Here is a 27597-nt window from a genome sequence, read left to right as displayed (position 1 = left end):
TTAATGCGTTTGAGCCAATCAGTTGTGTTGTGACAAGGTAGGGGGGTATACAGAAGATAGCCCTATTTGGTAAAATACCAAGTCCATACTATGTCAAGAACAGCTCAAATAAGCAAAGAGAAACGACAGTCCATCTTTACCTTAAGACATGAAGGTCAGTCAATCCAGAACATTTAGAGAACTTTGAAAGTTTCTTCAAGTGCAGTTGCAAAAACCATCAAGCGCTATGATGAAACTGGCTCTCATGAGGACCTCCACAGGAAAGGAAGAACCAGAGTTCATTAGAGTTACCAGCCTCAGAAATTGTAGCCCAAATAAATTCTTCACAGAGTTCAAGTAACAGACACATCTCAACATCAACTGTTCAGAGGAGACTGCATGAATCAAGCCTTCATGGTCGAATTGCTGCAAAGAAACCTCTACTAAAGGACACCAATAATAAGAAGAGACTTGCTTGGGCCAAGAAACATAAGTAATGGAAAATCTGGTGAAAATCTGTCCTTTGGTCTGATGAGTCCAAATTTGAGATTTTTGGTTCCAACTGCCGTGTCTTTGTGAGACGCAGAGTAGGTGAAGGGATGATCTCCGCATGTGTGGTTCCCACCGTGAAGCACGGAGGAAGAGGTGTGACGTTGTGGGGGTGCTTTGCTGGTGACACTCAGGGAATTATTTAGAATTCAAAGCCAGCATGGCTACCACAGCATTCCGCAGCGATATGCTGATAAGTTGTTTTTTAAGTTGTTTTAAAGAAGAAAAAAAAACGGTTTATTTAAGTCAGTTAAAACCTCTCTGGGATATGTGGGACGGTAGCGTCCCACTTGGCCAATAGCCAGGGAAAATGTAGAGCGCCAAATTCAAAAAAATTATATAAAATCAAACTTTCATTAAATCACACATGTAAGATACCAAATTAAAGCTACACTTGTTGTGAATCAGGCCAACATGTCAGATTTCAAAAAGGCTTTTCTGCGAAAGCATAAGATGCTATTATCTGATGATAGCACAATGTCAACAAAGAGAGAGTAGCATATTTCAACCCTGCCGGCGCTACTCAAAACGCAGATATAAAATATAAAACATGCATTACCTTTGACGAGATTCTTTTGTTGGCACTCCAATATTTCCCATAAACATCACAAATGGTCCTTTTGTTCGAATAATTCCGTCCATATATGTCCAAATTGTCCATTTATTTGGAGCGTTTGATCCAGAAAAAAACAGCTCCATTTTTGAACTACGTCACTACAAAATATCTAAAAAATTACCTCTAAACTTTGCCAAAACATTTCAAACTACTTTTGTAATACAACTTAAGGTATTTGTAAACGTTAATAATCGATCAAATTGAAGACGGGTCTATCTGTTTTCAATACAGGAGAGCAACAAACTAACGCTACTTTTTTTAGTCTTGCGCAACTCTMAAACAGTACAYATGACGTTACACTGCTTCCTGATGGCCTTCTTCTTCATTGCACAAATGAATAACCTCAACCTATTTCCTAAGACTKGTGACATCCAGTGGAAGCAGTAGGAACTGAGAACAGGGTGATTAGAAATCTGGCTTCCCAATGAAACCTCATTGAACAGACAGTGACATAAAAAATTTAAAAATCTGAATGGTTAGTCCTCGGGGTTTTGCCTACTACATAAGTTCTGTTATACTTACAGACATGATTCAAACAGTTTTAGAAACTTCAGAGTGTTTTCTATCCAAATATACTAACAATATGCATATCTTATATTCTGGGGATGAGTAGAAGGAAGTTGAAATTGGGCACGCTATTTATCCAAAAGTGAAAATGCTGCCCCCTATCCTAGAGATTAAGAACAAATTCTTATTTACAATGACAGCCTACCCTGGCCAACTCCGGACAACGCTGGGCCAATTGTGCGCTGTTCTGTGGGACTCCCGATCACGGCCGGGTCTGTAGCGATGTAGTGCCTTAGACCGCCATCCCATCTGGTTTGCACTTAGTTGGACTATCATTTGTTTTTCAACAGGACTACGACCCAACACACGTCAAGGGTGTGTAAGGGCTATTTGAACAAGAAAGAGAGTTATAGAGTTCTGCATTAGATGACCTGGCCTCCACAATCACCCTACCTCAACCCAATTGAGATGGTTTGGGATGAGTTGGACCGTAGAGTGAAAGAAAAGCAGCTAACAAGTTCTCAGCATATGTGGGAACTCCTTCAAGACTGTTGGAAAGGCATTCTAGGTGAAGTTGGTTGAGAGAAAGCCAAGCGTGTGCAAAGCTGTCATCAAGGCAAAGGGTGGCTACTTTGAGGAATCTAAAATCTAAAATATATTTTGTTTTGATTAACACTTTTTTGGTTACTACATGATTCCATATGTGTTATTTCATTGTTTTGATGTCTTCACTATTATTCTACAATGTATAAAATAGTACAAATTTTGAAAAACCCTTGAATGAGTAGGTGTGTCCAAACTTTTGACTGGTACTGTATATTATAATTTTTTACTTTTTTTGCTAAACAGGTGGGGCTCAAAACAGATGGGGCTCTGCCCCACCTTCCCTGAATGATGCGTCGCCACTGCATATTCTTGACCTTCAACAGATGCACAGCCTTTGGCAGGTGAAAAAAAGCTCTGCTGTGAGAGTAAAAGTCTCCCACTCAATGATGTTCTGTTTCAAAGATGTATGAATGCCACCACTGGGAAGACGGACAAACAAACTAAAGTCAAAGACAAATATGCTGTTAAAATTAACAAGGATGCAGTAGGTTCAAAGACAGATCACTGTAATTTATACCATACACGCTTACAACAATTTAATTTGAATAATATTGAAGTACTAACTAACAATGGAAAGTTACTCAATAAATTGGAAAATTATGGGACTTTAAACAGGTGTCCCAACTCTGTGGACACAAAGGATCCCATGGGGTGGTGCTTATATTTGTCCTGTTTTCAACTTCATGTGTATATCATCAAACTATTCCTATCATGTAATACTGTATATAAAAGTACCATTGTATGTAAAGTGTATGAATAATACATATGTAACAAAATATCTGTAAAAAAAAAAGAAGTGAACTTTTGTCCTCCGAAGAGGGGGGTGGATGGGCCAATAAAATAAATACAAATAAAGAGGATGTAAGTGGGTGGTGAGTTTCACACTGTAAAAAACTTTAGGTGTCTAGAAAAGTGCCATGTAAGTCCAATGTATTATTATTAAATGTTTTTCTATTTTCTATAGCTTGAAGACCATGTCTTTGTACAGAGACGGAAACTGGTACAAAATATCAAAAAGGTGGACTGCAAGGCTATGTTAAGTTGTTTAAAAAATATACACTGCTCAAAAAAATAAAGGGAACAGTAAAATAACACATCCTAGATCTGAATGAATGAACTATTCTTATTAAATACTTTTTTCTTTACATAGTTGAATGCGCTGACAACAAAATCACACAAAAATTATCAATGGAAATCAAATGTATCAACCCATGGAGGTCTGGATTTGGAGTCACACTCAAAATTAAAGTGGAAAACCACACTACAGGCTGATCCAACTTTGATGTAATGTGCTTAAAACAAGTCAAAATGAGGCTCAGTAGTGTGTGTGACCTCCACGTGCCTGTATGACCTCCCTACAACGCCTGGGCATGCTCCTGATGAGGTGGCGGAGTTGGTCTCCTGAGGGATCTCCTCCCAGACCTGGACTAAAGCATCCGCCAACTCCTGGACAGTCTGTGGTGCAACGTGGCGTTGGTGGATGGAGCGAGACATGATGTCCCAGATGTGCTCAATTGGATTCAGGTCGGGGAACCGGCGGGCCAGTCCATAGCATCAATGCCTTCCTCTTGCAGGAACTGCTGACACACTCCAGTCACATGAGGTCTAGCATTGTCTTGCATTAGGAGGAACCCAGGGCCAACCGCACCAGCATATGGTCTCACAAGGGGTCTGAGGATCTCATCTCGGTACCTAATGGCAGTCAGGCTACCTCTGGCGAGCCCATGGAGGGCTGTGCGGCCCCCAAAGAAATGCCACCCCACACCATGACTGACCCACCGCCAAACCGGTCATGCTGGAGGATGTTGCAGGCAGCAGAACGTTCTCCACGGCGTCTCCAGACGGCGTGTCACGTCTGTCACATGTGCTCAGTGTGAACCTGCTTCATCTGTGGAGAGCACAGGGCGCCAGTGGCGAATTTGCCAATCTTGGTGTTCTCTGGCAAAATGCCAAACGTCCTGCACGGTGTTGGGCTGTAAGCACAACCCCAACCTGTGGACGTCGGACCCTCATACCACCCTCATGGAGTCTGTTCTGACCGTTTGAGCAGACACATGCACATTTGTGGCCTGCTGGAGGTCATTTTGCAGGGCTCTGGCAGTGCTCCTCCTTGCACAAAGGCGGAGGTAGCGGGTCCTGCTGCTGGGTTGTTGCCCTCCTATGGCCTCCTCCACGTCTCCTGATGTACTGGCCTGTCTCCTGGTAGCGCCTCCATGCTCTGGACACTACGCTGACAGACACAGAAAACCTTCTTGCCACAGCTCGCATTGATGTGCCATCCTGGATGAGCTGCACTACCTGAACCACTTGTGTGGGTTGTAGACTCCGTCTCATGCTACCACTAGAGTGAAAGCACCGCCAGCATTCAAAAGTGACCAAAACATCAGCCAGGAAGCATAGGAACTGAGAAGTGGTCTGTGCACCACCTGCAGAACCACTCCTTTATTGGGGGTGTCTTGCTAATTGCCTATAATTTCCACCTGTTGTCTATTCCATTTGCACAACAGCATGTGAAATTTATTGTCAATCAGTGTTGCTTCCTAAGTGGACAGTTTGATTTCACAGAAGTGTGATTGACTTGGAGTTACATTGTGTTGTTTAAGTGTTCCCTTTATTATTTTGAGCAGTGTATATATATTTAACCTTTTTTTCTATATCTAATAAATAATCAAATCATTGACGAATCAATAGATCAAATAAATACGTCTCTCGCATGTCCCTGCAACCCGGTTGGCATACGCGTCATCACACCTCGTCATCTGATTGGTTGTTTACTACGAACCGTAAACCGGCATTCGCGTCATCACACTCCCTTATATGATTGGTCGAGTAGGCGGGCCTTCTGACTTTGTGATTGTGGTAACTAGTTATGATGACCCTTAAGTAGTTGTTAGCTTAGCCAGTTAGCTACTTCAGTTAGCTACACCTGTGTTGGAAAGTGGGATGTTTTTCTGATGTTGGTTGACATGAGATGACACCTCTTTGGTTTGTCTATAGACTGTCAACTGCTATGGTGTTTTCTAGCTACAAGAACAGAGACCTGAATTGACTGAAGGTGTGTATTGTTCGCCTCCTGCCTGGGTGAGTTGCATTTGGTGTTCAACTAACGTTAGCTAGCTATCCAGCTAGGTGGCTAGCTAGTTAGCTGGCTCCCCTACCTAGCTACTACCAAATAATATTGAAGTGGGTATTGACTGTTGAGTGTCATTTGCTTCCAGAGATATGGGGTTATTTCTCTACAGTCTCTGTTTGGTACTACTAACAACTTGCTTGGACCTGTGCTGTGGTGGATGTGGTAGTAACTAGCGAAGTCAAAAACTAACTGTTAGTTAGCTGTCCAATTGGCTAAAAAAGTAACTAGTTAACTAACGTTAACAAACTAACGTTAGTGTGATGAACCTGCATTGCAACGCAGTGTTGGCTATTAGTTAGCGTCTAGCCAAATTACTGGGCTAGGGAGTGGTTAGTTCTAGTTCAGATCCCTGTGTTAAAAAAATTAAGATATCTATCTCGTGGAGTTGAGTAAACTCAGCTAGGGAGAGGTCTGAAGACAGATGCTTGTATGTTTAGGAAAAAGTAATGCAGGTTTAGCTGTATTGACAAGCACCTGCGACGGTATATGGTTAACCTTAGTGCCAAATGAATGCACAATGGGTTAAACGTTTGTAATAAATAACTAGCCCAAATGCTCTGGTGTTTTTCATACCCATACTCTGTAAACTGGTCGTTTGTCCAGTTGTGGAGTGAAATGGAGTGAAATGGAGCAAATCCATTGTTAAACCCATCACATTATATCCACGTTGGCATACATGTACAGTAGTGAACTGTGACAATTTGCTCAGCTCAATGCTGATTTTATTTAGGGTAGACCCAACAGGAGTTATGAAAAAGTGTCCTTGAGTTTGCCTTATGTAAACTTGAGCATTGATTACAAACAGTGAGTGTCCAGAAAGAATGAACAGGACTGGAATTCAAAAGCTGCTTTGAGGCCTACTCAGTTGAATATCTGACCTGTATACGTGTGATATTTATTGTATCACAATTATAGTGCCTCAACATAACTATTCTGGCCTTCAGGTACAGGTTAACAATAGTTGGTATTGCCCTGTACAATATCAACTTTTGTGCCTGGCTGCAAGCTTAACTCTGGTCTTCAGGCTAGCTAGATCTTAGAACTGTAACCTCATGTATAATTTGTGTAATAGTCCATACAATTATAATATCTTGGACATACTACGGAAACCAATTGCGTGAGATTTTAGTTACTCATTACCCGAGATTAATAAATTACGCAAGCCCATCTTGCAGTTTCAGTGCAATCCTGCTAGATGGTGCTCATGAGTCAAACTTGGACTCTAAACTGCTCAGGTCCCGTTACTCAGGGCACACGCCTACAGCAAAACATCGACTACGTTTTATTTTGCTCTACAGATGTAAAAATTGACAATATTTTTATACAAATGTGTCTTGAATAAACTGGAATTTACATGGTTATAATATATTCCAACTGCTGCTCTATTGAAAAAATACAATGAAATGCAAGTTAAAAAAAAGTAAAGTAGGCCTATATGAATTTGTATGGGCTGATGACAACCGCAAACACCTTAAATAAGACCGTTTTCCATGTCTGTGTCCTGTAGATGTTAGAGCTGTGATGGTGGTGTCCCCTGCCTTCATTGTGACTCCTGTCCACCACCTCCGTCTCCCTGCCCAGTGTGTGTGCCACCATTTCACCATGACCCTGCATCTTCTCCTGGTCCTGGGGCTCTTTTTGCTGCCTTGTCTGTCATCCCATGTTATCAGCGAGTACTGCGTTATAGCCAGACATAAAATGACAAATCAAACCCAATGCTTGGAAGCATGTAAGTTTGAGTCCCTCTATAAATCAGGTGTTACTGCCATATTGCAGTGGGTTGTCCCACTGAAAATGCACATAAAACTCAATAAACAAATGATTTGACTGTAAACGTATAAAATAGCTTGTTGTGCAATGTAGCCTACATACACCCTGTTCACAGAAGTTAATGAAGTAATTTTTGATATGTTGTCGTACCACTTCTTGTGGAAATGGTAGTCGCTCATAAGGTGTCTAAAAGCTCATTTAGAAGATAAGCAGTTTTCATAAATGATTCCCCATTTATTTTAAAATAGACCCCCAAAAAATTGTTAAATACATTGTTCACCATACCTTGTTGTTGGATTTTCAGCATTGCGCAACCAATTTTATATTTGTAAACATAAGTTTACAAATGTAATTTAGAAAATAACGACAAATGGCATGGAAAATATTATTGGCACCCCGGAGCTAGTACTTGGTTGCATAGCCTTTGGCTAAGAACTGCCAACAAATTAATTTTTGTAGCCATCAATGGTAATGTTTACATGCGGACTAATAATTTGATTTTAAACTGTCATTTTTGCAAGGTTACGAAGATGGAAAAAAGCTGTTTTTGAAATATTCTTGATTTGTTCGTCAAGAGAGAGATCAGGGTCCAGTGTAACGCCGAGGTCCTTCAGTTTTATTTTAGACAACTGTACAAGCATCAAGATTCATTTTCAGATCTGACAGATCACGTTGTTTCTTGGAACCTAGAACTAGCATCTCTGTTTTGTCCAAGTTGAAAAGTAAAACATTTTCCGCCATCCACTTCCTTATGTCTGAAACACAGGCTTCCAGGGTAGGCAATTTTGGGGCTTCACCATGTTTTATCGAAATGTACAGCTTTGTGTCGTCCACATAGCAGTGAAAGTTGATATTGTGTTTTCGAATGACATCATCAAGAGGTAGAATATATAGTGAAAACAATAGTCCTAAAACGGAACCTTGAGGAACAGTGAAACTTGTCAGAGGGCAAACAATCCGCAGAGACAAACTGATATCTTTCCGATAGATAAGATCGTAACCAGGCAAGAACTTGTCCGTGTAGACCAATTAGGGTTTCTAATCTCTCCAAAAGAATGTGGTGATCGATGGTGTCAAAAGCAGCACTAAGGTCTAGGATAGAGGTCGACCGATTATGATTTTTCAACGCCGATACCGATTATTGGAGAACCAAAAAAAGCCGATACCGATTAATCAGCTGATTTTTATTTATTTATTTAATGATAACAATTACAACAATACTGAATGAACACTTATTTTAACTTAATATAATACATCAATAAAATCAATTTAGCCTCAAATAATGAAACATGTTCAATTTGGTTTAAATAATGCAAAAACAACGTGTTGGAGAAGAAAGTAGAAGTGCAATATGTGCCATGTAAAAAAAAAAAAGAAGCTAATGTTTAAGTTCCTTGCTCAGAACATGAGAACATACAGTGGGGCAAAAAAGTATTTAGTCAGCCACCAATTGTGCAAGTTCTCCCACTTAAAAAGATGAGAGAGGCCTGTAATTTTCATCATAGGTACACTTCAACTATGACAGACAAGATGAGAAAAAAAAATCCAGAAAACACATTGTAGGATTTTTAATGAATTTATTTTCAAATTATGGTGGAAAATAAGTATTTGGTCAATAACAAAAGTTTATCTCAATACTTTGTTATATACCCTTTGTTGGCAATGACAGAGGTCAAACGTTTTCTGTAAGTCTTCACAAGGTTTTCACACACTGTTGCTGGTATTTTGGCCCATTCCTCCATGCAGATCTCCTCTAGAGCAGTGATGTTTTGGGGCTGTTGCTGGGCAACACGGACTTTCAACTCCCTCCAAAGATTTTCTATGGGGTTGAGATCTGGAGACTGGCTAGGCCACTCCAGGACCTTGAAATGCTTCTTACGAAGCCACTCCTTCGTTGCCCGGGCGGTGTGTTTGGGATCATTGTCATGCTGAAAGACCCAGCCACGTTTCATCTTCAATGCCCTTGCTGATGGAAGGAGGTTTTCACTCAAAATCTCACGATACATGGCCCCATATTCTTTCCTTTACACGGATCAGTCGTCCTGGTCCCTTTGCAGAAAAACAGCCCCAAAGCATGACGTTTCCACCCCCATGCTTCACAGTAGGTATGGTGTTCTTTGGATGCAACTCAGCATTCTTTGTCCTCCAAACACGACGAGTTGAGTTTTTACCAAAAWRTTMTATTTTGGTTTCATCTGACCATATGACATTCTCCCAATCTTCTTCTGGATCATCCAAATGCTCCCTAGCAAACTTCAGACGGGCCTGGACATGTACTGGCTTAAGCAAGGGGACACGTCTGGCACTGCAGGATTTGAGTCCCTGGCGGCGTAGTGTGTTACGGATGGTAGGCTTTGTAACTTTGGTCCCAGCTCTCTCCAGGTCATTCACTAGGTCCCCCCGTGTGGTTCTGGGATTTTTGCTCACCGTTCTTGTGATCATTTTGACCCCACGGGGTGTGATCTTGCATGGAGCCCCAGATCGAGGGAGATTATCAGTGGTCTTGTATGTCTTCCATTTCCTAATAATTGCTCCCAGAGTTGATTTCTTCAAACCAAGCTGCTTACCTATTGCAGATGCAGTCTTCCCAGCCTGGTGCAGGTCTACAATTATGTTTCTGGTGTCCTTTGACAGCTCTTTGGTCTTGGCCATAGTGGAGTTTGGAGTGTGACTGTTTGAGGTTGTGGACAGGTGTCTTTTATACTGATAACAAGTTCAAACAGGTGCCATTAAKACAGGTAACGAGTGGAGGACAGAGGAGCCTCTTAAAGAAGTTGTTGCAGGTCTGTGAGAGCCAGAAATCTTGCTTGTTTGTAGGTGAACATACTTATTTTCCACCATAATTTGCAAATAAATTCATTAAAAATCCTACAATGTGATTTTCTGGAATTTCTTTTTCTCATTTTGTCTGTCATAGTTGAAGTGTACCTATGATGAAAATTACAGGCCTSTCTCATCTTTTTAAGTGGGAGAACTTGCACAATTGGTGGCTGACTAAATACTTTTTTGCCCCACTGTATGAAAGCTGGTGGTTCCTTTTAACATGAGTCTTCAATATTCCCAGGTAAGAAGGTTTAGGTTGTAGTTATTATAGGAATTATAGGACTATTTCTCTATACCATCTGTATTTCATATACCTTTGACTATTGGATGTTCTTGTAGGTACTTTAGTATTGCCAGTGTAACAGTATAGCTTCCGTCCCTCTCCTCGCTCCTACCTGGGCTCGAACCAGGAACACATCGACAACAGCCACCCTCGAAGCAGCGTTACTCATCGCTCCACAAAAGCCGCGGCCCTTGCAGCGCAAGGGGAACAACTACTCCAAGTCTCAGAGCGAGTGACGTTTGAAACGCTATTAGCGCGCACCCCGCTAACTAGCTAGCCATTTCACATTCACCTAATCTCGGGAGTTGACAGGCTTTAAGTTATAAACAGCGCAATGCTTGAAGCATTGCTAAGAGCGGCTGGCAAAACGCACAAAAGTGCTGTTTGAATGAATGCTTACGAGCCTGCTGGTGCCTACCATCGCTCAGTCAGACTGCTCTATCAAATCATAGACTTAATTATAACATAATAACACACAGAAATACGAGCCTTAGTTTCCGGATTCGACCAAATTAATGACCTATCATCTCGAAAACAAAACGTTTATTCTTTCAGTGAAATACGGAACTGTTCCGTATTTTATCTAACGGGTGGCATCCATAAGTCTAAATATTCCTGTTACATTGCACAACCTTCAATGTTATTTCATAATTACGTAAAATTCGGGCAAATTAGTTCGCAACGAGCCAGGCGGCCCAAACTGTTGCATATACCCTAACTCTGCGTGCAATGAACGCAAGAGAAGTGACACAATTTCACCTGGTTAATATTGCCTGCTAACCTGGATTTCTTTTAGCTAAATATGCAGGTTTAAAAATATATACTTCTGTATATTGATTTTAAGAAAGGCATTGATGTTTATGGGTAGGTACAGTCGTGCAACGATTGTGCTTTTTTCGCAAATGCGCTTTTGTTAAACTTCGTTTGGCGAAGTTGGCCGTCTGTTAGGAAAAAATTGTCTTCACACAGTTTGCAATGAGCTAGGCGGCCCAAACTGCTGCATATACCCTGACTCTGTTGCAAGAGAAGTGACACCATTTTTCCTAGTTAAAAGAAATTCATGTTAGCAGGCAATATTAACTAAATATGCAGGTTTAAAAAATATATACTTCTGTGTATTGATTTTAAGAAAGGCATCGATGTTTATGGTTAGGTACACGTTGGAGCAACGACAGTCCTTTTTCGCGAATGCCACCGCATCGATAATATGCAACGCAGGACACGCTAGATAAACTAGTAATATCATCAACCATGTGTAGTTAACTTGTGATTATGATTGTTTGTTTTTAATAAGATAAGTTTAATGCTAGGTAGCAACTTACCGTGGCCAATTACTGCATTCGCGTAACAGGCAGGCTCCTCGTGGAGTGCAATGTAATCAGGTGGTTAGAGCGTTGGACTAGTTACACACATTACGGTTAGTAAGGTTGCAAGATTGAATCCTCGAGCTGACAAGGTAAAAATCTGTCATTCTGCCCCTGAACAAAGCAGTTAACCCACCGATCCTAAGCCGTTATTGAAAATAAGAATGTGTTCTTAACTGACTTGCCTAGTTAAATAAACGTGTAAAAAAAATAAGAAATTGGCCAAATCCGTGTCCAAAAATACTGATTTCCGATTTGTTATGAAAACTTGAAATCGGCCCTAATTAATCGGCCAATCCGATTAATCGGTCGACCTCTAGTCTAGGAGCAAAAGGACCCATGCAGAGCCTTGGTCTGATGCCATTAAAAGATAATTTACCAGCTTCATGAGTGCAGTCTCAGCGCTATGTTAAAAAAACAGACTGAATCATTTCGTATACATTATTTGTCTTCAGGAAGGCAGTAAGTTGCTGCACAACAGCATACTCAGGACAACTGAGCTTTGGAGAAATACGCAGATTCAAAGTGGAGTCCGTAATTTGCTTTCTAATAATCATGATCTTTTCATCGAAGTTCATGAATTTATCATTGCTATGAAAGCTAACCTCTCTTGTTGAACGATGTTTTTTAGTTAGCTTTGTGACAGTATCAAAAATAAATGTTGGATTGTTCTTATTCTCCTCAATTAAGTTGGAAAAATAGGATGATCGAGCAGAAGTGAGGGCTCTTCGATATTGCATAGTACTGTCTTTCCAAGCTAGTCAGAAGACCTCCAGTTTGGTGGAGCACCATTTCCGTTCCAATTTTCTGGAAGCTTGCTTCAGGGCTCGGTTATTTTCTGTATGCCAGGGAGCTAGTTTCTTGCGACATGTTTTTTTGTTTGCATCTAGGGTATTACGCAAGGTTAAATTAAGATCCTCAATTAGGTGGTTAACCGATTTTTGTACTCCGACGTCACTGGGTAGGTGGAGGGAGTCTGGAAGGGCGTCTAGGAATCTTTGGGTTGTCCAATTAATTTATAGCACAGCTTTTGATGATCCTTGGTTGGGGTCAGAGCAGATTATTTGTTGTGATTGCAAATGTAATAAAATGGTGGTCTGATAATCTAGGATTATGAGGAAAAACATTTAGATCCATAATATTTATTCCACGGGACAAAACTAGATCCAGGGTATGACTGTGGCAATGAGTAGGTCCGGAGACATGTTGGACAAAACCCACTGAGTCGATGATGACTCCGAAAGCTTTTTGGAGTGGGTCTGTGGACTTTTCCATGTGAATATTAAAGTCACCAAAAATGTGAATACTACCTGCCATAACTACAAGGTCTGAAAAAAAAGTGATTGAGTCGGCTGCATAGATTTCATGACTAGAAGCTCAAAAGAGAAACGCGGTCATTTTTTATTTTTTTTGTAAATTTAAATTTGCTGTCATAAATGTTAGCAACACCTCCGCCTTTGCGGGATGTGTGGGGGATATGGTCACTAGTGTAACCAGGAGGAGAGATCTCATTTAACACAGTAAATTCATCAGGCTTGAGCCATGTTTCAGTGATTAGTTAATTGACTATAACTGCCTTGGAAGTGAGGGATCTAACATTAAGTAACCCTATTTTGAGATGTGAAATATCACAATCTCTTTCAATAATGACAGGAATGGAGGAGGTTTTTAGTCCAGTGAGATTGCTAAAGCGAACACCGCCATGTTTTGCTCAGACACTGTCTCAATGGGGATAGCTGAGCTGACTGTGCTAGTGGCTGGCTCCACTAAGCTGGCAGGCTGGCTATCTCATTGGGGAGCTAGGGGAGTTAGAGCCCTGTCTCTAAAGTATGTTCATAGATGAGAGCACCCCTCCAGAGAGGATGGAGTCCGTCACTCCTCAGCAGGCCAGGCTTGCTCCTGTTTGTAGGTGAGTCCCAGAAAGAGGGACAATTATCTACAAATTCTTATCTTTTGGGAGGGGAAGTAAAAAAGATTTCAACCAGCGATTTGAGTTGTGAGACTCTGCTGTAGAGCTCATCACTCCCCCTTACTGGGAGGGGGCCAGAGACAATTACTTGATGCGACACATCTTTCTAGCTGATTTACACGCTGAAGCTATATTGTGCTTGGTGACCTATGACTGTTTCATCCTAACATCGTTAGTGCCAACGTGGATATTAATATCCCTATAGTCTCTACGCTCGCCAGTTTTAGCCTTMGCCAGCACCATTTTCAGATTAGCCAGTACGTCGGTAGCCCCGCCCACTGGTAAACAGTGTATGATCGCTGGATGATTCGTTTTTACGTCTAATATTGCAGGTAATGGAGTCACCAATGACTAGGGTTTTCAATTTGTCTGAGCTAATGGTGGGAGGCTTCGGCGGCTCAGACCCTGTAACGGGTGGAGGAGAGACCTGAGAAGGCTTAGTGGGGAGAACCGGTTAAAAGTTTCTGTCGGCTGAATGAGCGACACCGGTTGAGCATGCCGACAGCATTTCTTTCCAGAAGTCTTGARAAAATTGTCCGGCTGCGGGGACTGTGCGGGGGGGATTTATACTACTATCTGTACTTACTGGTGGCACAGATGCTGTTTCATCCTTTCCTACACTGAAATTACCCTTGCCTAACGATTGCATCTGAAGCTGTGCTTGCAACACGGCTATCCTCACCATAAGGCAATAGTTCTCCTGTATATTATGAGTACAGCGACTGCAATTCGATGGCATAGTGTTAATGTTACTACTTAGCTTTTTCGGCTGGTGGTGATCCTGTAGAACCATATCCAGATAAAGTGTCTGGGGTAAAAAAGTTAAGCGAGGGGGAAACAAAAGATGTTGATAAATGTATTCAAAGTAAAAACCGAAAAGTGTGCAAGATTGCATTTTGGTACATCCAGGTTATATCACAACCGGCCGTGATTGGGAGTCCCATAGGGCGGCGCACAATTGGCCCAGCGTCGTCCGGGTTTGGCCGGTGTAGGCCGTCATTGTAAATATGAATTAGTTYTTAACTGACTTGCCTAGTTAAATAAAAAATTATAAAACACTGGAAGTACATTAAGTTCCAGTGGAACGGTGCGTTTGCCTTCCAGCATTGCGTTTCAGTGCGTTCTGTGTGGTGCGTACGTTGGGTTTATCGAACGTATGCATCAAATTAAATGCATGGACAACTTGACAGAAATAGTAGCAGAAGGTAAATGTTCAACTTTTTTGTTGCACACATATCCAGATGATGCTACAGTACATTTGGCGCGATGACACTGCAGGTGTGATCGAGGCAATATGTGCGAGTCAAGTCGGCTACGCATGCCTCTACCTAATGTCAATATGCCTTGTCCATTGCTGTTTTGGTTAGTGATTATTGCCTTCACTGTAGAGCCTCTAGCCCTGCTCAATACGCCTTAGCTAACCCTTTAGTTCCACCTCGCACACATGCGGTGACCTCACTTGGTTTAAAGGATGTTTCTAGAGACAATATCTCTCATCGTCACTCAATGCATAGGTTTACCTCCACTGTATTCACATCCTACCATACCTTTGTCTGTACATTATACCTTGAATCTATTCTACCGTGCCCAGAAACCTGCTCCTTTTACTCTGTTCTGAACGTACTAGACGACCAGTTCTTATAGCCTTTAGCCATACTCTTATCCTACTCCTCCTCTGTTCCTCTGGTGATGTAGAGGTTAATCCAGCCCCTGCAGTGCCTAGCTCCACTCCCATTCCCCAAGCACTCTCATTTGTTGACTTCTGTAACCGTAAAAGCCTTGGTTTCATGCATGTTAAAATTAGAAGCCTCCTCCGTAAGTTTGTTTTATTCACTGCTTTAGCACACTCTGCCAACCCGGATGTCCTAGCCATGTCTGAATCCTGGTTTAGGAAGACCACCAAAAACCCAGAAATTTCCATCCCTAACTATAAAATTTTCTGACAAGATAGAACTGCCAAAGGGGCCGGAGTTGCAAGCTACTGCAGAAATGGCCTGCAGAGTTCTCTCTTACTATCCATGTCTGTGCCCAAATAATTTGAGCTTCTACTTTTAAAAATCCACCTTTCCAGAAACAAGTCTCTCACTGTTGCCGCTTGCTGTAGACCACCTTTTGCCCAAAGCTGTGCCCTGGACACCATATGTGAATTGATTGCCCCCCATCTATCTTCAGAGCTCGTGCTGTTAGGTGACCTAAACTGGGACATGCTTAACACTCTGGCCATCCTACAATCTAAACTAGATACCCTCAATCTCACACAAATTATCAATGCACCCACCAGGTACAACCCCCAAATCTATGAGGGTGCCCGTGTTTACGGATATCATATTAACCAACCTGCCCCCTAAATACACCTCTGCTGTCTTCAACCAGGATCTCAGCGATCATTGCCTGCATCCGTAATGGGTCTGCGGTCAAACGACCACCCCCCATCACTGTCAAACGCTCCCTAAAACACTTCAGCGAGCAGGCCTTTCTAATCGACCTGGCCCGGGTATCCTGGAAGGATATTGACCTCATTTCATCAGTAGAGGATGCCTGGTTATTCTTTAAAAGTGCTTTCCTCACCATCAGGTCCATATTGAAAAATGGAGAACCGGGAACAGATATAGCCCTTGGTTCATTCCAGACCTGACTGCCCTTGACCAGCACAAAAACATCCTGTGGCGTACTGCGTTAGCATCGAATAGCCCCCGCGATATGCAACTTTTCAGGGAAGTTAGGAACCAATCTACACAGGCAGTTAGGAAAGCAAAGGCTTGCTTTTTAAAACAGAAATTTGCCTCCTGTAGCACAAACTCCCAAAAGTTCTGGGACACTAATGTCCATGGAGAATAAGAGCACCTCCTCCCAGCTGCCCACTGCATTGAGGCTAGGAAACACTGTCACCACCGATAAATCCACGATAATTGAGAATGTCAATAAGCACTTTTCTACGGCTGGCCATGCTTTCCACCTGGCTACCCCTAACCCGGTCAACAGCCCTGCACCGCCCACAGCAACTTGCCCAAGCCTCCCCCATTTCTCCTTCACCCAAATCCAGATAGCTGATGTTCTGAAAGAGCTGGACCATCTCTTTCTAAAATTATCCGCCGAAATTGTTGCAGCCCCCATTACTAGCCTGTTCAACCTCTCTTTCGTATCGTCTGAGATTCCCAAAGATTGGAAAGCTGCCGCGGTCATCCCCCTCTTAAAAGGGGGAGACACTCTAGACCCAAACTGCTACAGACCTATATCTATCCTACCCTGCCTTTCTAAGGTCTTTGAAAGCCAAGTGAACAAACAGATTACTGACCATTTCGAATCCCACCGTACCTTCTCCACTATGCAATCTGGTTTCCGAGCTGGTCATGGGTGCACCTCAGCCATGCTCAAGGTCCTAAACGATATCATAACCGCCATCGATAAGAAACAATACTGTGCAGCCGTATTCATTGGCCTGGCCAAGGCTTTCGACTCTGTCAATCACCACATCCTCATCGGCAGACTCAACAGCCTTGGTTTCTCAAATGACTGCCTCGCTTACGTCTGGCAGTCTCTATGGGGGTGCCACAGGGTTCAATTCTAGGGCCGACTCTTCTCTGTATACATCAATGATGTCGCTCTTGCTGCTTGTGATTCTCTAAACCACCTCTACGCAGACGACACCATTCTGTATACTTCTGGCCTTTCTTTGGACACTGTGTTAACTAACCTCCAGACTAGCTTCAATGCCATACAACTCCTTCCGTGGCCTCCAGCTGCTCTTCAATGCTAGCAAAACTAAATAAATGCTCTTCAACCGATCGCTGCCCGCACCTGCCCGCCCGTCCAGCATCACTACTCTGGATGGTTCTGACTTAGAATATGTGGACGACTACAAATACATAGGTGTCTGGTTAGACTGTAAACTCTCCTTCCAGACTCACATTAAGCATCTCCAATCCAAACCCTATTTCACAACAAAGCAACCTTCACTCATGCTGCCAAACATACCCTCGTAAAACTGACTATCCTACCGATCCTTGACTTTGGCAATGACATTTACAAAATAGCCTCCAACACTCTACTCAGCAAATTGKATGCAGTCTATCACAGTGCCATCCGTTTTGTCACCAAAGCCTCATATACTACCTACCACTGCGATCTGTATGCTCTTGCTGGCTGGCCCTCGCTTCATATTCATCGCCAAACCCACTGGTTCCAGGTCATCTACAAGTCTTTGCTAGGTAAAGCCCCGCCTTATCTCAGCTCACTGGTCACCATAGCAGCACCCTCCCGTATGACACGCTCCAGCAGGTATATTTTACTGGTCACCCCCAAAGCCAATTTCTCCTTTGGCTGCCTTTCCTTACAGTTCTCTGCTGCCAATGACTGGAACGAACTGCAAAAATCACTGAAGCTGGAGACTCATATCTCTCTCACTAACTTTAAGCACCAGCTGTCAGAGCAGCTCACAGATCACTGCTCCTGTACATAGCCCATCTGTAAATAGCCCATCCAACTACCTCATCCCCATACTGTTATTTATTTATTTATTTTGCACTTTTGCACCCCAGTATCTCTACTTGCACATTCATCTTCTGCACATCTGTCACTCCAGTGTTTAATTGCTATATTGTAATTATTTCGCCCCTATGGCCTTACCTCCCTTATCCTACCTCATTTGCACACATTGTATATAGACTTTTTCTACTGTATTATTGACAATGTTTGTTTATTCCATGTGTAACTCTGTTATTTGTGTCGCTTTGCTTTATCTTGGCCAAGTCGCAGTTGTAAAAAAAACACAGCGTCATTGCGCAAAATGGTACGCAGCATCATTTGGATATGTGTACAACTAAAGTTAAACATTCACCTTATACAACCAATTCTGTCAAGCCGTATGCATATACAGTTTGATGCATACTTTCGATAAATCCGACGTACGCACAACGCAGAAAGTACTGCAACTGCCTCTGCAACACAAATGCAGCGGCCCATTGGAAATAAATGTGAATGTACTTCTGATGTACCAAAATGACACTGTCGGTGTGATCAAGGCATAAATTCAGGAAAAACTGAAAGTATGCGTCTTACAAAGTTAGAATGTGAAAACTATTTCTGTCGGAACTCAGAATCAAATAGTCTTCGCAAAAATAACATGGTCACTGTGGTAGTGTTTATTGTGATAGGCGATTTTCCGCATTTATCAAAAGTCCCATCAAGTAGCCTGATTTTCAAATGTGTCCGTGCAAACAGGATTATTAGGGATTATAATACATTTGTGCCAGTAATTTTGTCCATGCCATTTGCCTTTATTTTCTCAATTTACACTTAAGGTTACTAAAATAACATTTGTTCTGCAATGTTGAAAATCAATAAAAAAAAAAAAACGTATTCTTGAAGAAATAGGGAATTGTTTAATAAAAGTGCAGGGTGCCAATGTATTTGGCCGCAACTCTACCTCCCTACTTCTTAACGTTTACCTCTTGGATGAAGTAGGAACACGACTGATATGGGAATAGTCTGTGGAATATCGTCTTTGTTAAAAGCAAAGCCATGTGTTTCTTTTTTTTCTTTTTTTTCTCAAATCACATCTCTGCTAAAGGACATAATTTCAAAGAAGCCATGTGTTTCAGATTTAAGATGAAAGGGATGCTTAGGCCTTGCTGTGTTTATGAGCCTGGCCCTGCTTTGGTGAGTCTTTGTCATGACATGTTCTTTAATTAAATCTTACAATACTTTTGCCGCACAAGGTGCACCACCTGAGTGGTCGGATGCATGCAGCAAGTACATACATATACCCCAGGCAGTTTTTATCTTCTTGGGAGGAGTTAGTTGTAAATAGCCCAGCCCTCTTCCATTTCCACCACATGATCCACTCCAAACAAGCGACAGCTTTTCTGAGAGGCATACGATGCAATGTGGGTTGAGAGTAGTAGGGTATGAAAACAAGGTTGGTATTACCATCTGGAAGCATGTAATGTGTGGTATGACAAAGCGCTATAAATACATAATCATTCAGCATTCCAGCTTAGAGACCTGTATGTTTGGTACACGTCAAGCCCTTAGCATAGGGTGACCCCTAGTAATTGAAGAGTGAGGGGCCCTCTGCAACTTTGATTTTCAAACCCACTGACCCTGCTTTCCCCAACCCTCCACTCTTTTCCCGTCCCATTTGGAACAGCTGCAGAATAATTTAAAACACAAAGTGTCTGGCCTTCCAATTAGTTTGCCATCACTGACCAGGAATGGCTCTCTAGGCCATTTCACCTGAAGTTTTTAACCACAAAGGACTTTTGATGCCTCAGTGCCTAGCAGCAGCTCTAAAATAAGGCAGGGGAGGAGAGTGACTTGAGGTCACACAACTAGCTCTGCTATCTCTCACACTGACTCCCTAACGGGGCTAGCTCCTCTCCTTCGGTCCAGGCCCAAGTCTGCCTCTGGTCTGAAGATTCACCCCACCTGTTGTCCTCATCAGTAGGTCTGCTCTGAAGTGGGAGAAGAGACACCAGGCGGGCACTGCCGGATGTTGAGGCTGAGGTGTACTGGAGCTACCTCTTCAGTCACACACAAAGTTTGGCAGGGATCAAAGGAGGTGTAAAACAGGCCTGTTTTTCTCTCATCTGTTTCTGTAATGGATCCCAGGTCTCCTGAAAAAGCACTGACAGAGAGGAATAAAATAAGAGTCACAAAAAATAGAGTAAAACCAACCATAGTACTGTGGTGAAAATGTAAGAAATTCCCAGGGCTGATTGTAACTTTTTTTTATAAGGATGGAAAATGTTTGGATAAGTTGTTGACCAGCTATTTTTTTGTATTAAAAAAAATATAATAATGTAACCTTTTATTTAACTAGGCAAGTCAGTTAAGAACAAATTCTTATTTACAATGACGGCCTACACCGGCCAAACCCGGACGACGCTGGGCCAATTGTGCCGCCCTATGGGACTCCCAATCACAGCCGGTTGTGATACAGCCTGGAAAAGAACCAGGGTGTCTGTAGTGACGCCTCTAGCACTGATATGCAGTGCCTTAGACCGCTGCGCCACTCTGGAGCCCAAAGGTGATGAGGTCGCATATTGATGTCGCCTGCATAACAAATGCTTTTGGTTCATGCTGTTCTTCAGCCTGAATTGATTTGATACATGCTAGGAAAATTTACTGAATTCATTTGAGACAAACAGAATGTCATGGTGCCAGGAATCTTGCTCACAATGAAGCATGAAGGGGTACAATTTATTTTGAGCAATTACTTATTTGGTGGTGGTTTAATATAAGATTTTGACTGCATGCAAGAATTTCTTTTCATTTGTTGTGTTCATTCCACAGGCTTCCTGTATACGACCTGTGATCGTTTTGTCTTTTGGAAAGAGAACTGCACCTGCTTTTTCTTGAAGTGTCCCAATGGCACCAACTGCAATAATATCGCCGTCGATGACCTGATAAGGATACAAGGTATACAAATGCTGCAATATTTAAACACATTTGGTGGAGAATGTTTAAATATGAAAGTGCATGTGTACTCATTGTTAGAAATGTTCAGAATATAACTTCTTATTACCATCAATATAAATATTACACTGAACAAAAATACAAATGCAACATGTAAAGTGCTGGATTCATGAGCTGAAATTAAAGATCCCAGAAATGTTCCATATGCACTAAAAGCATTCTCTCATGTTGTGCACATTTGTTTCATCCCTGTTAGTGAGCATTTCTCCTTTACCAAGATAATCCATCCACCTGACAGGTGTGGCATATGAAGAAGCTGATTAAACGGCATGATCATTACACAGGTGCACCTTGTGCTGGGGACAATAAAAGGCCACTCTAAAATGTGCAGTTTTGTCACACAACACACTGCCACAGATGTCTCAAGTTTTGAGGGAGTGTGCAATTGGCATGCTGACTGCAGGAATGTCCACCAGAGCTGTTGCCAGAGAACTGAATGTTAATTTCTCTACCATAAATCGTTTGAGATTTTGGCAGTATGTCCAACCGGCCTCACAACCACAGACCAAGTGTAACCAAGCCAGCCCAGGACCTCCACATCCGGATTCTTCACCTGCGGGATCGTCTGAAACCAGCCACCCAGACAACTGATGAAACTGGGTTTGYACAACCAAAGAATTTCTGCACTGTCAAAAACCGTATCGGGTAAGCTCATCTGCGTGCTCGTCATCCTCACCAGGGTCTTGACCYGATTGCAGTTCGGAATCGTAACTGACTTCAGTGGGCAAATGCTCCCATTCGATGGCCACTGGCATGCTGGAGAAGTGTGCTCTTCACGGATGAATCCCGGTTTCAACTGTACCAGGCACGCGTTTTTCTGATTTATTTTTCTGCATTTTAGTGATGGCAATTTGTATGCACAGAGATACCGTGAATGAGATACTGAGGCCCATTGTCGTGCCATTCATCTGCCGCCATAACCTCATGTTTCAGCATGATAGTGCACGGCCCCATGTTGCAATGAACTGTACACAATTCCTGGAAACTGAAAATGTCCCAGTTCTTCCATGGCCTGCATACTCACCAGACATGTCACCCATTGAGCATGTTTGTGATGTTCTAGATCGACGTGTACGACAGTGTTCCAGTTCACGCCAATATCCAGCAACTTAACACAGCCATTGAAGAGGAGTGGGATAACATTCCACAGGCCACAATCAACAGCCTGATCAACTCTATGCCCATGAGGCAAATGGTGGTCACACCAGATGCTGACTTTTTTTTTATCCATGCCCCTGCCATTTTTAAGGTCTCTGTGACCAACAGATGCATATCTCTATTCCCAGTCATGTGAAATCCATAGATTATGGCCTAAATTAATTTATTTCAATTGACTACTTTCCTTTTATGAACTGTAACTCTGTAAAATCTTAGAAATTGTTGTGTGTTATTTTTGTTCAGTGTAATTGATAAATCTAGTAATGTTATCTTTTGGTTTGTAAATTAACAATCTATTTTGTGATTGTAATACTTATCATGTAATGCATTTACATTTGTCAGACTTTAAAATCAGTTTTTCTCCCCCAGATAAAAACATCAGTGGTCTTAAGTGTGAAGCTGGACCTACCACTGGGTCTTCAAGTTCCATAACTTCATCAGAAATCTATCAAAACCTCACTGCTCCTGAATTGACAGCCAGCAATAATGCCAATCAAATTACAGACACCTCTGCCCTCAATGAGACTGACTCTACCTTGCATTTTTGTGAGGATAATGGGCAGGCCCCCATCTCCACTGCATTTACTACCATGACTGCAGCACCCATGCCAGCCGCTAAGAATGGCACCTTCATTCCCAGTAAGACTGTTAGCAATGCCTCCAGAGGAACTACAGTACCTGACATACCCCTTAAGTCAACAGTCCAAACCTCAGAGACAACCACTTCAGTAAAGCAGGAAACTAGAACTACAACGACTCCCTCAGCCCTGACCTCTCCACCAGCCAATCCACAGATGACGACAACAGCATTATCAACAACAAATACCACTACTATCACCACTGTAGTACCAATAACAGCAATGCTGTTAACTACCAACACCACAACACAACCAACTACCACCAACACCACAACACAACCAACTACCACCAACACCACAACACAACCAACTACCACCACACCACAACAAACCAACTACCACACCACCCACCACAACACAACCAACTACCACCACAAACAACAACCAACTACCACCACAACACAACCAACTACCACCACAACACAAACCAACTACCACCACCACACAACCAACTACCACCACACACAACCACAACTACCACCACCACACAACCAACTACCACCACCACCACCACACAACACAAGCAACTACCCACCACCACCACAACACAAGCAACTACCACCACCACCAACACCAAACCCAACACCACCAACACCCAACTACCACCACCACCACAACACACCCAACTACCACCACCACCACAACAATACCACTAACTTTTCCAAACATAACCACCCCTACCACCATAGACTCATCTACAGTTGAGGAGAAGAATCCATCACCAACCAGTCCGGAGTTTCCCAGCTCTCAAGCTACCTCCAGAAACGCCATAGTCCCTTCGACCTTCACTGTTGAGGTCAGCACAAAAAGGCTTGACGGAGATACCAACAGAGCCATTATAGACGTTGTTGCCGGGGGGCCTCTGACACACCAGTTGGTGGACACAAGTACCCTATTGGCTGTCCTGTTGTTTGGCCTCGTCTTCTTCCTGGTTACGGTTGTCCTCTTCCTCACACAGGCCTATGAGAGCTACAGGACAAAAGACTACACCCAGGTGGACTATCTCATCAATGGAATGTATTCTGATTCAGGGGTTTGAAAGTGACAGTTGAGTGTTTGTTTTTCTAATTTCTTTATTGGAACAGGATTAATAACTTGTGAGTTAACAGATTGCCAATTTTGCACCAGCCTTTGCTGTAGTATTGTGTAACTTTTCTGTCTTAATGGTACTCCAGCCAATTTCATATTTTTTTCAACTACTGTATGTATAAATTGCTCCAGACCTGCTGTGGTTTTATTCAGGCCTTAACCTCTTACGAAGGGCCAAGAAATGGACCTCTTGGTCATTAGGCCAAGGGCCAAAGTATCGCAACAGTGGTTTGTTTATCCTATATTTCTGTGTCTTACATTTCTACGCAGATGCTTCCATCCCCAACCCATAGGACTAAAGACAGATGGTTAAGTACTGTTTTTTCCTAAGGAATGTCATTTGGATTGCTGTGGTGAAAAGGTTTATTTGTTCGGTGTTTATTATTTTGTTTGTATCCATTGTTTTTTGTGTATATGTATGTCATTTTTCATGCCTTTTTTCTTTGTTCATGACTAGYTTATTTCCTTTGTTTACTATTCCTCTCCTTGGATTAAGATTAAATGCCAAATTGATCACTGAAACACATTAACGTTGAAGCCAAGGGAATTGTCTAGCCATTATGAAGGAGGAGGAACAGTTTGTATGATAACCAAAAGAGACTTTCCAAGGCAGAGGAACTTCTGTCAAGGGTGGAAATGTGTATGAAGGCCTGTTATGTGCCAATTTTAAATCTTACTAATGCACTGTTAAATATGGTATTTGCAGTAAAGGGAAAAAAAGTAAGAATAAAATACATTTTCCTTTCATATTTCACAAAAGATAGTTTGATAAAATGGCAGTAGGGGTAAATCAAGATGCATTAGTAGTCTGCTAGTCTTTCAACTGTTGTAAGACTTAAGATTTCTGCAGGCCTATGAACAGTATATGCTGTGTTTCCCAGGCAGGGAGAAATATTGATGTTTATCACAAGGGCATATCAATCAGTCTGGGTGTAATCAAGGTGGTGCACATAAATATCCCACATCTGTAGCCTAGTAATTGCTTCCTGGGAATGTGATGCACATGTAATGTCTGTTGAGAAGGTTTGAAGGTGTGGATTAGGAATTAATTGACAGAAGAAAATGAGAGCAGGGAGGTGGTCCGACATCTTAACAATGCACTCACCAGTGACGCATTTATTTTTGGGGGGGAAACAAAAACTAAAAGGGAAAAACATGGATTCCAATAGTAACATTTAGGAGAAAACAACTTTTGGTACCTTGAGGCAGTTTTTAAATGGTGTTTTTCTGCTTAGCTCTCTTCATTCCAGTGCTTTCTAATAGTCCTTGTTCAGACATCTATTACCTTGGACTTTATCCCTGTTCCGCACACAGTTCTCTTGGGAACTTCCTGGTCCACACAGGCTCTAGTTTCCCATTTCCTGGAATAGTTAGCAATAAAATAACTTTTTTGCCCCTTGCCAAAGAACATTGCATTTAGTAAAAAAATAACTAACAATTGGTTGCTACAGTATTTGTCATTGACAATTTATCACCCCTCTGCAATTGCCCAATATATTGCTGCCAAGACCTGATATTCATTTTTTTATTTCAATGTTACAGAATGTTGTATTTGCTCTGGTTGTGTGTGTTTGCTCCCATTATTGAGCTCTGTCAGATCAGAGACTGCAGAAAATCACAGCCTTCAGGACATGCTATTTCAATATTATCTGCAATATGAATATCTGGTGAGAAGCAGATAGCGAGGGGGTTAGTGATAAGCTCACTGACATGATGCCTGTATAAGCCTTTTGTTTTGAGAGGTCCTGTTCCACATGGACTTTGTTACACTGTAGTGTGGATATTACTGAGAAAAACAATATAAGTAACAAAGAGCAATGATTTTTATTTTTTTGTGGATAAGGCCCAGTGGATCAAAGGGAATGCTGAAGGCTATATGGTGCAGGTGACTATAAAGGCAGGTTTCATTATGGCATATTTATCTGGGCTGGGAATGGTTGCCTGCCTCACTCATACACAGAGGGACATCTGCTTCTACTTTTCCCCCTTTCGAGTTCATGCCAGTTGGAGAACCTTAGCATTCAACCCGAGGAGTGCTTTTTCTGCCAGGACTATGGCTTAATCCTCAGTGTTTACAATGCCTGGTGTCTTGTGAAAGAATGAAGGGCAAATTGTATATCATAAAAGTACCTTTTCTGTTATTGTATATTATAGAGAACATGAGTAGAGACCAAGTTTGCCATTGTYTAAAATGGCGTCTTTTTTTTTAACATCCTGCGGCTTCAGACACATTATCAAATCAGTAAATAGTCCGGGTGGCCATTTGATTAATTGTTTAGCAATCTTATGGCTTGGGGTTAGAAGCTGTTAAGGAGCCTTTGTGTCATAAACTTGGTGCTCCGGTACCGCTTGTTGTGCAGTAGCAGAGCGAGAAGTGTATGACTTGGGTGACTGGAGTCTTTGACAATTTTTTGGGGCCTTCCTCTGACACCGCCTAGTATATAGGTCCTGGATGTCAGGAAGCTTGGCCCCAGTGATGTATTGGGCCGTACGCACGACCCTCTGTAGTGCCTTACGGTCAGATGCCGAGCAGTTGCCATACCAGGCAGTGATGCAACCAGTCATGCAACCAGGACCCATGCCAAATCTTTTCAGTCTCCTGGGGGGGAAAGGTGTGGTCGTGCCCTCTTCACGGCTGTCTTGGTGTGTTTGGACCATGATAGTTTGTTGGTGATGTGGACACCAAAGAATTTAACTCTCGACCCGCTCCACTTCAGCGCCGTTGATGTTAATGGGGGCCTGTTCGGCCCTCCTTTTCCTATAGTCCACGATCAGCTCCTTTGTCTTGCTCACATTGAGGGAAAGGTTGTTGTCCTGGCACCACCCTGCCAGATCTCTGACCTCCCTATAGTCAGTCTCATTGTTGTCGGTGATCTGGCCTACCACTGTTGTGTCGTCAGCAAACTTAATGATGGTGTTGGAGTTGTGCTTGGCCACATAGTTGTGGGTGAACAGGGAGTACAGGAGGGGACTAGGCACGCACCCCTGAGGGGCCCCAGTGTTGAGGATCAGTGTGGCAGATGTGTTGTTGCCTACCCTTACCACTTGGGGGCGGCCCATCAGGAAGTCCAGGATCCAGTTGCAGAGGGAGGTGTTTAGTCCCAGGGTCCATAGCTTAGTGATGAGCTTTGTGGGCACTACGGTGTTGAACTCGGAGCTGTAGTCAATTAACAGCATTCTCACACAGGTGTTCCTTTTGTCCAGGTGGGAAAGGGCAGTGTGGAGTGCGATTTGAGATTGTGTGATCTGTTGGGGCAGTATGCGAATTGGAGTGGGTCTAGGGTTTCCGGGCATGATGGTGTTGTGAGCCATGACCATCCTTTCAAAGCACTTCATGGCTACCGACGTGAATTCTACGGGGCAGTAATCATTTAGGTAGGTTACTTTYGATTTCTTGGGCACAGAGACGATGGTGGTCTGTTTGAAACATGTAGGTATTATAGACTCGGTCAGGGAGAGATTGAAAATGTCAGTGAAGACATTATGGGCTAAGTGTAGTGTCAGCAAGGCAAATCAAAGTGCAACACTCATTTGGAGACTGATATTGTTAGGTAATATATTTATATTATTTCACCTTTATTTAACCAGGTAGGCTAGTTGAGAACAAGTTCTCATTTACAACTGCGACCTGGCCAAG

The 27597-nt window shown here is 42.5% G+C and overlaps 1 protein-coding gene across 2 annotated transcripts; it reads left to right on the top strand.

Moving 5' to 3' along the window:
* The first annotated feature begins 5092 nt into the window (after positions 1 to 5092).
* Positions 5093 to 26140, top strand: LOC111952713 (uncharacterized protein C11orf24 homolog). Of its 2 annotated transcripts, XM_070435162.1 has the most exons (6): positions 5093 to 5338; positions 6898 to 7119; positions 20893 to 21018; positions 22603 to 23280; positions 23400 to 23422; positions 23494 to 26140. In XM_070435162.1, the coding sequence occupies exons 2-6, from the start codon at positions 6912 to 6914 to the stop codon at positions 23908 to 23910; spliced, it is 1452 nt and encodes a 483-aa protein (XP_070291263.1). In that variant the 5' UTR covers positions 5093 to 5338; positions 6898 to 6911; the 3' UTR covers positions 23911 to 26140. The 2 variants fall into 2 exon arrangements, 1 of the variants encoding a protein (XP_070291263.1); XR_011474183.1 differs by lacking the exons at positions 23400 to 23422; positions 23494 to 26140 and adding an exon at positions 19200 to 19257 and having other exon boundaries at positions 22603 to 23181.
* The last annotated feature ends 1457 nt before the right edge of the window (positions 26141 to 27597 follow it).

Source organism: Salvelinus sp. IW2-2015, linkage group LG26, assembly GCF_002910315.2.
Source record: "Salvelinus sp. IW2-2015 linkage group LG26, ASM291031v2, whole genome shotgun sequence".
Classification (NCBI taxonomy): Eukaryota; Metazoa; Chordata; class Actinopteri; order Salmoniformes; family Salmonidae; genus Salvelinus; species Salvelinus sp. IW2-2015.
The sequence above is the reverse complement of the archived record's forward strand: the minus strand, read 5'-3'. Positions and strand labels throughout refer to the sequence as shown.

What these genes read in the sequence shown, in the direction of transcription:
- LOC111952713 (XM_070435162.1), top strand. Translation starts at nt 6,912, where the DNA reads ATGGTGGTGTCCCCTGCCTTCATTGTGACTCCTGTCCACCACCTCCGT. An exon ending in TGACCTGATAAGGATACAAG is followed by an intron (nt 21,019 to 22,602) that starts GTATACAAATGC and finishes TTTCTCCCCCAG; the next exon opens with ATAAAAACATCAGTGGTCTT. An exon ending in TACCACCACAACACAACCAA is followed by an intron (nt 23,281 to 23,399) that starts CTACCACCACAA and finishes AACACAAGCAAC; the next exon opens with TACCCACCACCACCACAACA.